The 10709-nt window shown below is 37.5% G+C and overlaps 1 protein-coding gene across 5 annotated transcripts in view; it reads right to left on the minus strand.

Annotated features, from left to right (window-relative positions):
- CARMIL1 (capping protein regulator and myosin 1 linker 1) overlaps nucleotides 1-10709 on the minus strand; it is a 4434936-nt gene that overhangs the window by 898990 nt on the left and 3525237 nt on the right. For all 5 annotated transcript variants that reach the window (XM_044067077.1, XM_044067074.1, XM_044067073.1 and 2 more), the window contains one exon: nucleotides 10090-10183. In XM_044067077.1, coding sequence (XP_043923012.1) covers nucleotides 10090-10183 — 94 coding nt within the window. The remainder of the gene's footprint in view (nucleotides 1-10089; nucleotides 10184-10709) is intronic.

The raw sequence follows: 10709 nt of genomic DNA on the forward strand, positions 1-10709 counted from the left end.
CTTGACTAGACCCAGTTTGGCTTTCTTAAGGGTAGACCATGCCTGTTAAACCTGGTGGACTTCTTCGAAAATGTCACCAAAGCCCTGGATGAAGGCAAAACAGTACATGTTGCCTATCTCAACTTAGCCAAGGCCTTTGGTACAATCCCCTACTCAGGCATCATTGAGAAACTCACTGAGCTGGAGATTAACCCACACATTGTTAGATGGGTAGCCAACTGACTCACCGACAGAACGCATACAGTCAAAGTTGGGGATTCCACTTCTATCAGCAGACCTGTTAACAGTGGTATTCCACAAAGATTTGTGCTAGACCTCCTACTGTTTGGAATCTATTTCTCAGAAAACCACAGGAAAACAGACGGCCTGTGGCTTGCCAAGTTCTCTGATGACTGTAAACTGGGTGCAATCACTGAATCCCACAACAATGGCAACATACTAGAGAATGGGCTTACACTGATAAATGATTGGTACCAAAGTCACAGACTTAAACTTAATGCAAAAAAATGCATTATTATCTTCTTCGACAAAGAAGTCCCTGCAAATTACAATACAAACAATAACCTCCCCCCAGTGCAAACCCAGTAGTGAGAGATCTGGGAACACAAGTTGACAGCAACCGTAACTTTACTTTGATCACCATGTGTCCATAGTGGTATGGAAGGCCTTCTATGTTGCACATATCATAAGTAAGGGCACAGCATCCAAAGCTAAGGAGGTTATAACTTCCTTGTACTCGTCCCTCATCAGGGCAATAATAGAGTACAATGCTCCCCTCTGTATTTGCCTTACCAGACACCTGTAGCAGCTGGACAGACCTCAGAGGTTTCTCACCAAGAAATTTCAGGGCCTCCAACACATGACCTACATGGACAGACTGAAGGCCCGGTCACTGTACTCTGTATCGTATACACTGCTTACAGGCAACTTGTGCCTGGCCTACAGAACAGTCTCGGGTCTTGCCTTAATGGAAATGCTGCACATACGCAAATCAAATGGGACAAGAGTCACTCATTCTAGGGACCTTAACTTAGTCTGCAACATGAACAGGACATACTAGTCAGCTCCTGTGCTTCTCTCTCTCATGCATTTTCCTTTGGTACATTGGAAAAGGTTTCACTGACAAACTCTCACTATGAGCTTTATTATCAGAAGAATGAGAAGCAGATGCCCCTTCTGCTTGATGGCTCACTTTTTGTAGGACAAACATTTGTATTTCATCCTTAGCCTATTCTACATCAAATAATGACTTGGATCCCCCAGGAAAAAAACATTCTGAAGACAGCTGGGTAAAACAGCTTGAATATCACACCTGCCTCTCGACATTCCCTGATGGTTGGGACAAATTTGCTTCTCCTCTGCCTGGTCTACAGTGAATAATCATTATCTATAAATATTCTACGGTCTCCAATTTTTAATACTTTTCCCTTCTACCACAATTTTATCAGGATTAAGTCTTTCTACTGGTATGATCGCATCTTTACTAATACGGGTCTTGGCTGCTTTCTCGTGACCATGTTTGGAGCATACACACAATGTGCCAATTCAATTAACAAATCCTGCTGTGGAATACCAGTCTATTTGCTTATTTTTTCCTCATAAAAGTCATACAGTCAAATCTCTGGTTTTCTCTGTGTGCTCTGTCCTCTAACTCTACCATTTTTTGAAACAGCTCTTCCTGAGTGTTCTTATATGTCAGTCTTTTCTTCAGTCCGACCTCTGATTTTTGCAGTTTTATCAGTTCATCTGAATTAAAGCTTCTTCCATGTTTTCCAGCCTTTTGTTATATGAGTTGATATATTCCTTTAATATTTCATTTATTTTAATCAGCTCTGAGCACATTTGATTGTTTTATTTTTCATCCAGAGTACTGGAAGTCATGTCTTGCACCAAAGTTGGAGCTTGATCTGCTTTTTGCTTATCAGCTACAGCATTTTTCCCAGTCAGTGTTCTCTTTTCACCTTTTCTAGTTGTTTTTCTTTCATGCTCTCCAAGTTTCCTCTTTGTTGGCATCCAGACAGTGTGCTTACTAACCAGTAACTGAATTTACTAAATCTTGCAGAGTTACTGGCCCTTATTTCTCAATTTCTTTTTTCAAAGTGGGAGAGCTAAAAACAAGCTGTTCATCAGTATGTAGCCAACTTGGAAATGCACTAATGGAGTATCTTTATTCCACACTGCTTTAGTTTCTATTTGCTCATCTTGGTATTTTATGACTCTATGTCTCCCAGTATGCAGGATACTACAGTTGATATGTGTAGCTATTTCAATAATTAATCTTACTTGTGTCCTCTTTCTTTGACTGCTAACTTTCTTGCTTCTACTTTCTTAACTGTTGTCATTGGATGATTTGATGTGATCAGCACTTCATTTTCAGTAATTTTTTGTGATCCATGTTTCCAGTTCTCATCTACCTGTATGCTGCACTTTTAGAAAAACCCTCAATGTAACAATCCTGCCACAAAAAAATGTCCCTTTCAGTGTACAGTCCCTCTCAACCATTAGTATATCACAACCAGTAACAAGATGTACATTTTTTGTAGTACTGTACTGCAGCACCTATATTTGTCTGCATCTCCCACATTTCCTGTAGATTTTGTAAACAAGCATGTATGTACTCCATTATGTTAATCTGACATTAACCATTCATCTTTTGGTTTAAATTCACTTCTCTTAAATAACTCCTGTGTAAGAAAAATGATTAATGTGGCTCTTCCAGCTGCTTTCCAAACGTACTACTACTTCTCTCTCAATTTAATTTCTCCAAATATTTTGGGCTTCTAATACCATGACAGGAACAGAACACATACCTAAATCAGGGTACAATTAGAGCTCATAGAGTTCGTATTGTTTCAGTCTTTGATGGTAGTCAATAGTACTCTTAGCATTCACAATGTGGTCAGAAGGGCTCCCTATTGTTACTGTTGCATGTGTGCTGTATGTGTGGTTGTAGTACTGTGCTTGTCTGCACTGTACTACACCTATGATTTGTTGCAGGTATATTAAGCTTAATTTTGAAACTTACATTAGAGGACAGTCTTTAAAAAGCAGGTGTTGTTGCTAAGCAACATCTCAGTTTTAGTACTTATCAGGGGTATCCCTATTTAGGTGTGGCTAGCCCACAGTTACTCACCCCATAATGTCTGGCAGTCTACCTCTCAACTGTACAGATTTTCGCAGAATGTCCAGATTTTTGCCTCATATTTTTGTGTGTTTCTCCTGAAATCTGTATTTTTCTGGCAAATAGCTAAGGATTGAAGTCATTAAATAATAACAAACATTTGAGTTTAAGACTCCAAATCCTTCAGAAAATTCATGATGATGCAAAACCTATTATTCTGTCAATTTTCTAAGTTTGTAAGAGCAGTGTTTAAAATCTGTCCCTATTTGTCCCCCAATCATTTTAGGCTTTGTCCAGATTTTTTACTTTAAGAGGTTGAGAGGTATGCCGCAGAGTGCAGCAATGCCAATGTCAGTGCTGGATGCTTATAAATAGTGAATGAACTAATTTTCATTCAGCATCTGCAATCAATACAAATTGTGTGCCATATATGCAATTGCTTATGAGTTTGTACTCAGCAGTTGCAAGAGGTTTGCAAACTACTAGGGGTTCTGGTATGTATAATCTACCACATACCAGCACTATGCAATTGCAATCCATGTTTATGAATACTGCTCCCAGTCATCTAGAAAAACAAATGAGGAAAGCTGTTTTGTGAGCTGCAGAGCTAATTAATAAAATTAGTGCACATACTCCAATATTTAAAACTAATGCGGATTTAAGCTAGTCATATTTCCTGAAATTCATAAAATACAACATCCCTGGTACAAAACTGTTACAGTTTAAGTGTTGCAAAGCAACAGCTTTCAAGTAACACCAGAATACATCTAACTTGTATGAATTTCTGGAAATAAAAAATGTAACTAAAACACAAGTGTTTGTTATTACTATGGATTCAAGATAACTTTTCTATAGCAAAGGAGCTATGCTAAATCACCGATTATTACTGTAAGCTTGAAATGCTATTCAGTAGCAACAATATTTTAAATAATGTCTGGGCATTTTTAAAACATCACAAAAACATAAATATCAAGTTACTGCAACCTTCCACTACAAACCCTTGGTGTTGTTTGCCACATTAAATTTTAAACTGTATACCCATATAGACAGAACACATACTTGTGAAGTAGGGTCTCTGCTTATAGTAAGCCTTCAAGTGACATTAATGCCAGATGCTACTCAAACTTTCTGAGAAATTTAAATGAAAATCTATACACTTTCTACATTTACACAACCAAAATATTACTATGGTTTCTCAAAAACGAATGCATGGCAATGTCACAGACAAGTCCCTGGCTGCACCTGCTAATAAGCTTCATTCTGAGGATTTACAGATGATTTCCTCAGTTTCCTGCTGCATACTATGCAACTCTAAGAACAGACTTATTTGGTCAGTGCTCCATGAGTAACCTTGTAACAAGATATTTGTATTTAGTAGGTTTATCCAACTAGCAACTGAATTAGACAAAAATCTAGGTTGTGTACCTTTCTCCTGCTGGGGTTAAGTTAAACTAATAACTTACAGCCTTTTTTTACATACCTGTCTAACCAGTCTCCCAAAAGGAATAAATAAATGAGATGAATATTTGGGATTATCAACAAGAACAGTATAATGTCAAAAATATTCCTAAAAAGAACAACATTACAGTAGACACCTTCTTATCCGGTCTTGCTGGGACCGGACCTTAGGCTGGATAAACAAATGGCTGTCTAATCAGAAAAAGTATATAAAACAGTATTTATAGGTCATAAATCAGCTAGAATAACACGATTTGTATTAGTTGCGCATTTTTCTAATGAATATGAATTCTAAAACACAAATGTCTGTCATTATCGATCCCAGAAGACGTGGAAGTCTTGTTCTTCTCTGTTGTCTTTTGCAAGGACTACTGCAAAAATTTGAAGGCTGGTTAGAGAGAGGCTGGATATGAGGGAGTCTACTGTACATTAGAATAAGGTGGTTCGTGTGTATGTATGAAAGAGGCAGTTCAGGCTAAAATGTTACACAGAGCAACCCAACTCCACCACCAAGGATGTATCACTATTTAGAAAAATCAGCTTCATATAGTTAAAAAGATCTCACCAGAGATAAATCTAGCCATAGAATAAAATGATACAATGTAGGTATTCAGCTCTGCAAATGAAAATATGAACAACAATCCCTTGTTATACATGGCTGAGTTGGGGGGCTCTCGTGGTGTGGCACATTATCCTCATGAGTCCTGCTACCATTCTACTCCATATGCATTTGTATACATTGCAAGCTGGCTCAACTCTCCAGCTAACGTAAACAGTTCCCCGTCTTAAACGGGAGAAAAGGGCACATGGGGAGGTAATGGGCTAACCTGTTATCATAGCTATGAAAAGAGGTATTAACTTGCAGGCTATACTGACAGATCCATCCCTTGTAGCATGATACCCTCTCCTCCTCCAAGAAGAGAAAGGAGCAGGTGAGGCCTCATTACTCCTCTCCTCGAGCACGAGTCACTAATCTGACTTGAGTCACCTAGGTCATATCCAAGGTTAATGCCTCTAACTCCACTTACTGTGCTGCACTTGCTTCTTGGTATTTAATACTTAATAAGTAAACTGCAAAATAAATTAACTTGGCACAATGTAAGACACTGACATATCAGAATCCTAACAAAACATCTGCCCCCTGTTTTTTCAGGCAGACAGATTATCAAAATATTAACTTTAAAACATATAATAAAATCTCTCTCCAAATGTGCTGCAGTGGTTCAGTAACATTTCTGGTTAAATGCTCAGAACTATTGTCCTTCAGGTACCACAAACAGAGGTCTGCCACAAGGCTCTATTCTAGGTTGTTTTGTGGGAGTAAGCACAGCACTAGATCCCCTTACTACCATATTACGATAATGACCTCTAGGCTTTCCTCATGCCTATTCAGTGAAGCATTTTTATGAATTACTCCTAAGCATGTTGTCAGACCACAACATTGCACTGGAAGGCAATTTAAGTATCCCAATATTCACAATGCACCAGCTGAAAAGTTAATTTGTACATTACTATGTAAGGTCTAGTATAGGTTAGTAAGCTGCTTGACACTTCTGTGCTGCACTGTCAGGCTGCACAGTACTTTCCTCTATCCTGATCATAGCAGTGCCTGTCTATAAGTAAAAGCTTAGACATATAATGCTTCACACATGGATGCTGCAGGACACAGAATACACAAACAGGACTGTCCCACACAGACTGGGACACATGGCCACCACACCCAATATTTAATATTACAGCTTTTTGCTTAGTGAATTTTTGATACAAAATTAACTACTACCGATTTGTTAGTTGAAGATGTTCTGACTGTTATTTGATGAAGTGGAACTGAATGGCTGGATATGCATAATACAAAGGTGATGACTACATTTTACTTTTTTCTCTCCTATATTTTCAGCAATAATTTCAGGCAGGGCTGCCAGTGACTGGTTTAGTAATATTTTATCATTTTTAATTGTTTATAAGTTATATTTTTCCCTTTTTTCTATTTTATTTTGCATTGGACAATCTTCAGAATTGAAGCACTAATTATAAAGAGAATTTTCTATGGTCAAATTTTGACTGGTCCAGTATAAAGCAACGCGTTTCAGGATGAGTGTTATGTTTTGTTATAACAGGGGTATGCTTCAGGACTAGGTGTCATACTTATATTATGTGATGCGTTGGTTATGTACACTAAATGGCTTGAATTATATGGACTGCGTTACTAAAAAGAAAGGATAATGACAGTGAATGAGCAAGAAGGGAAAGTGACTACGTTCATGGCTTGATAATGTATTGTTCTATCAAGATGACTGATCAGAATCCAGGAGATCATTTAGGAAATTCAATGGTCAACCACAATTGTCAGGTTTACGCTCCTTCTCTTCTGTTGTTTGTAAGGACAACAAAAATAAGGGTACAGATGTATTTGGGTGGGGAAATAGAAAGAGTGAATATTTAATATGGACATTATTCAGGTAGATAAACTGTGAAATGTCACAATTCAATAATGTCTATTTCACTTGGTTACTGATAAACATTTTATTTTTGTTTCATTAGTTTTCCTCAACTGTAATAAGGAAGGTGAATAGGTTTTTGAATTGCGACTTGGTGAACTGTCTTGCGGTATGTTATAAATTGTTTTGGACTGTATATACTTATGTAAAGTGGTTCTCATGTTGTCGGTTTTTGTAAAGTTTGTTTTCTGTTCAATACATTTTTGTTACAAAAAATATCACTTCGTAGCCCTGGGAAATATGGATGAGCAGATATGCCAGGTGATAGCAGACTATCAGAAGAAATTTATCAACCACTTGTAGAATAAAAAAGGACAATATCTGCAGTCCCTAAAAGAATGAATACCTGTGAGATATGGGCACAAACTTGGGTAAAAGTTTATAGAAAGCATGAAGCCAAGGGCTCTTTGACATGCAATGGAGATTACACATTGCAGGATTGACCTGAAAGGTTTTGTCAGTGGCATTACACCACAGAAAGAAAAGAAAACATGACATTCTCCTGGCTGATGCCATACCCACAGAGGCTTTTCACTGATGGGCATTCAATGAAAATCCTCCCAGGCAGACCTCTGTCAATACAGCAATACTGATAGTTCCTACACTGAAGGGGAAAGGGAGGCAGGATCAGAGACTTACGGGCAGGAACTAACTGAAGCACTGTAAAGGAAGCTTTTACAACAGTAATCAAAGCATTCTCCTGTTTCATAAAGCAGTTGTGAGATTGTGTCAGTTGTTCCTCAGACTAAAACTGTGTGTCTCATTGCCAGAAAGCTACTATAGCATCTTGGCAGAGGCTAGGGGGCAACTTATCTGTGTATTGTAGCAGAATGCTTCTAACAATCCTCATTCTGTGGCTCCCCCAACTAATGTACTGGTATAAAAAATATCACTAGAAAAGGCATGGGTTCAAATTATTTGAGACTTACCTTTCTTTGGGCAGCATCAGTGGATCAACAGGTAGCACACACAACTCTGGTGCTGGAAAATAAGAAGGCTGTGGGTTCTAATCCCACTCTATATTATTCAATTAACTTTGCTGTCTATTGGTGGAGCAGAGGGCTAACACTCTACTAAGAAACTGTGTGTATGCTGAGGGGACAGGGTTCAAATTTCTTAACCCAAATATATGGATACTTGGGTCAATGAAGACCACCTGTTGACACAGCAAAACTTCAAGGGATATACTTACCCACTGGCTACATGAATTACAATGTTGGCAGAAATCACCCTTGAAAACACTTGTGCTTCGGGATTACAGATACAGATTTTATAATCATAGTGTGAGTGACAGGAAAACATGTTCGACAAAGTAAACTAAAAGTTACACAAAAGTATTAAAATAACACAAAATGCAAAAGATTAAACTGCAACAGCTGATTTCAACAGTCAGAATTCTTAAAACAGACTAAATAATAAAAACCCTTTATTATTTAAATATAATGTGAAATATCATCCAACACCTGGGTACACCAATGAAAGAGATTCAGTCAAGATCTGTTGCAGTTATTTCCACTGCAGAATTGCACCTACTAGAGGGATATTCAGAGTGTTTTCATCTTGATGTGATTTGTACTTTTATATTATACAATGAGTGGCCATAATATTCAAGAATGAGCATGCTGACTGGTCAGCCCAATCAGCAAGCCTGTTGTAAATTGAGCATATACCAACAGCAAAAGACCGGTTTGCTAAAGTATTATTGAGAGGCCAGATTTTTTTGTTTAAATTGCTGTCTCTCTTAGACCAGCATTAGACTGATGGAAAGAGTCTGAAACTAAAAAGCGGGTCATTATTTAGTGACTTAGTTATTCATAAAATTTGCAGTTTTCCGAAAAATCACTGAGGAATGAAGTCACTAAATAATGACAGGCATTTCAGTTTCAGACTTTCTTTCTTTCAGACAATGCACACTTATTCTCCCTTTATTTACACTTTGTCCACATTTTTTCAAATAAAAGATCTAGAGGTAGGTATGAGAGTAGAGAAAATACAAGGAAAATCAGGTTCATTCTGCAAACTAAAACATACCTGATCCTCCTTGTATTTTCCTGTTTCTCTCGTACCTCTAAACTGTTGAAAGGTTACAGTTTTTCTTTCAAAACAAATAGCAACAGAGACTGTCAGTTCTCCGTTGCTTGCTTGCTAAAGCAGTGATGTACTGTGTAAGCCTGGGAACGCAAGTCCCATTATGCATGCACAGTACATCGTCAAAGGGCAGAATCCAGAAACAACACGGAAGAACACCACAGCGCCATTATACAAAGACATTATTTAAGAAAAGTAAGCAATTTGTTTCTTAAATAACGTAATTGTATAATAATAATAATCAACTCCTGGGTATGATATATTAAAGATTTACCCACGGATTCCTTGGTTTAATCACTTGCACTTTGCCTTTGTGACTAAACCACACCAACCACGGGTAACTCTTCAATATACCACAGCCAAGTGTTGATTACTGCTATACTAAATACTGGGACAATTTAAAGGTTCCACGCATACATGAAATAAAAATAAACAGAGTACGGGATAAAAAAAGAGAGAGACTCGTATTCAGCTCATAGATACTTTAGAGCAATGACATAATAGAAAACTGATACGCAGCAAGATGTCCTAAGAAGTACCACAGAGAAAGATCTAATGCAGATATTAACACAACGTACATCTGTTTCCAGAAACGGAAAGCAGAAACCCATCCTGAGAAAAGTGATTGCAGTGACTGGCAGTCTTCTCAGACAAGTTCATGGAAGAAAAATAATGAAAACTCAGGTATTTAAAACGGGCTTTACAGCTGTGTACGTGATATAAATCAACATATGCATTCATGCTGTACGATGTACTGCTTAAAAAAAAAATAAAAGCCATGTGGAGATGACAACACTTAACATTCAATATACAATGTACCAAAGGAGTCAGAAGATTCCATATTTTGTAGCCAATGGAGAGTCCCTGCCTGAAAAAAAATATTTCACCCATTTGGTTAGTACAGAAAACAATAATTAAACCTACTTTTTGCAATGCTTCTTCTGTTTTTTCTGGATTTGTTTTCAAAGCTTGAGATGCATCATTTATAGGGATGGGCATAAATCTCAGTGTGTAATTCCTAGAAAGGAAGACAAGGAAATAAACATTTATAAGTGATGAAAGCTGACTCCCATTGGTGAGAGAATGCAGCATTGAATCAAGTGAGAGAGAGACAGAGAAAGAATTATGACAGAGTGTAATATGTCCGTCATGGTAACATATGCTAAGGCTGCAACAAACTGTCCATTTGAAGAGCTGAATGGATTTCACTTTGCTTTTCTCCATCTGTATCCATCCTGATGAAGTAAACATTTTCTTTGATGCTTAATACAGAAATCTGTAACTTGCTGAACAAATATCTACATTATTCATTAGTCCTGCACACAGCATTGTGCAGAATATGTATGGAGAAACAAGCATAAATGAGACTCCTAAAACTAATACAAATAAACCACTGCATCAGAATGCATGTATATTGCCTTTTAATTCTCTTCCATAAAACAGCACTACCAATGCATTAACATGTTTTTCCTGTTTCACAAAGACAGAAGTTGCCTGCAGGGAATCAAAATTAAAAATCCTTTTTTAAAAAAAAATTGGTTCCA

This window comes from Protopterus annectens, chromosome 3.part1 (assembly GCF_019279795.1).
Source record: "Protopterus annectens isolate FY-2018-M chromosome 3.part1, PAN1.0, whole genome shotgun sequence".
Taxonomy (NCBI): Eukaryota; Metazoa; Chordata; order Ceratodontiformes; family Protopteridae; genus Protopterus; species Protopterus annectens.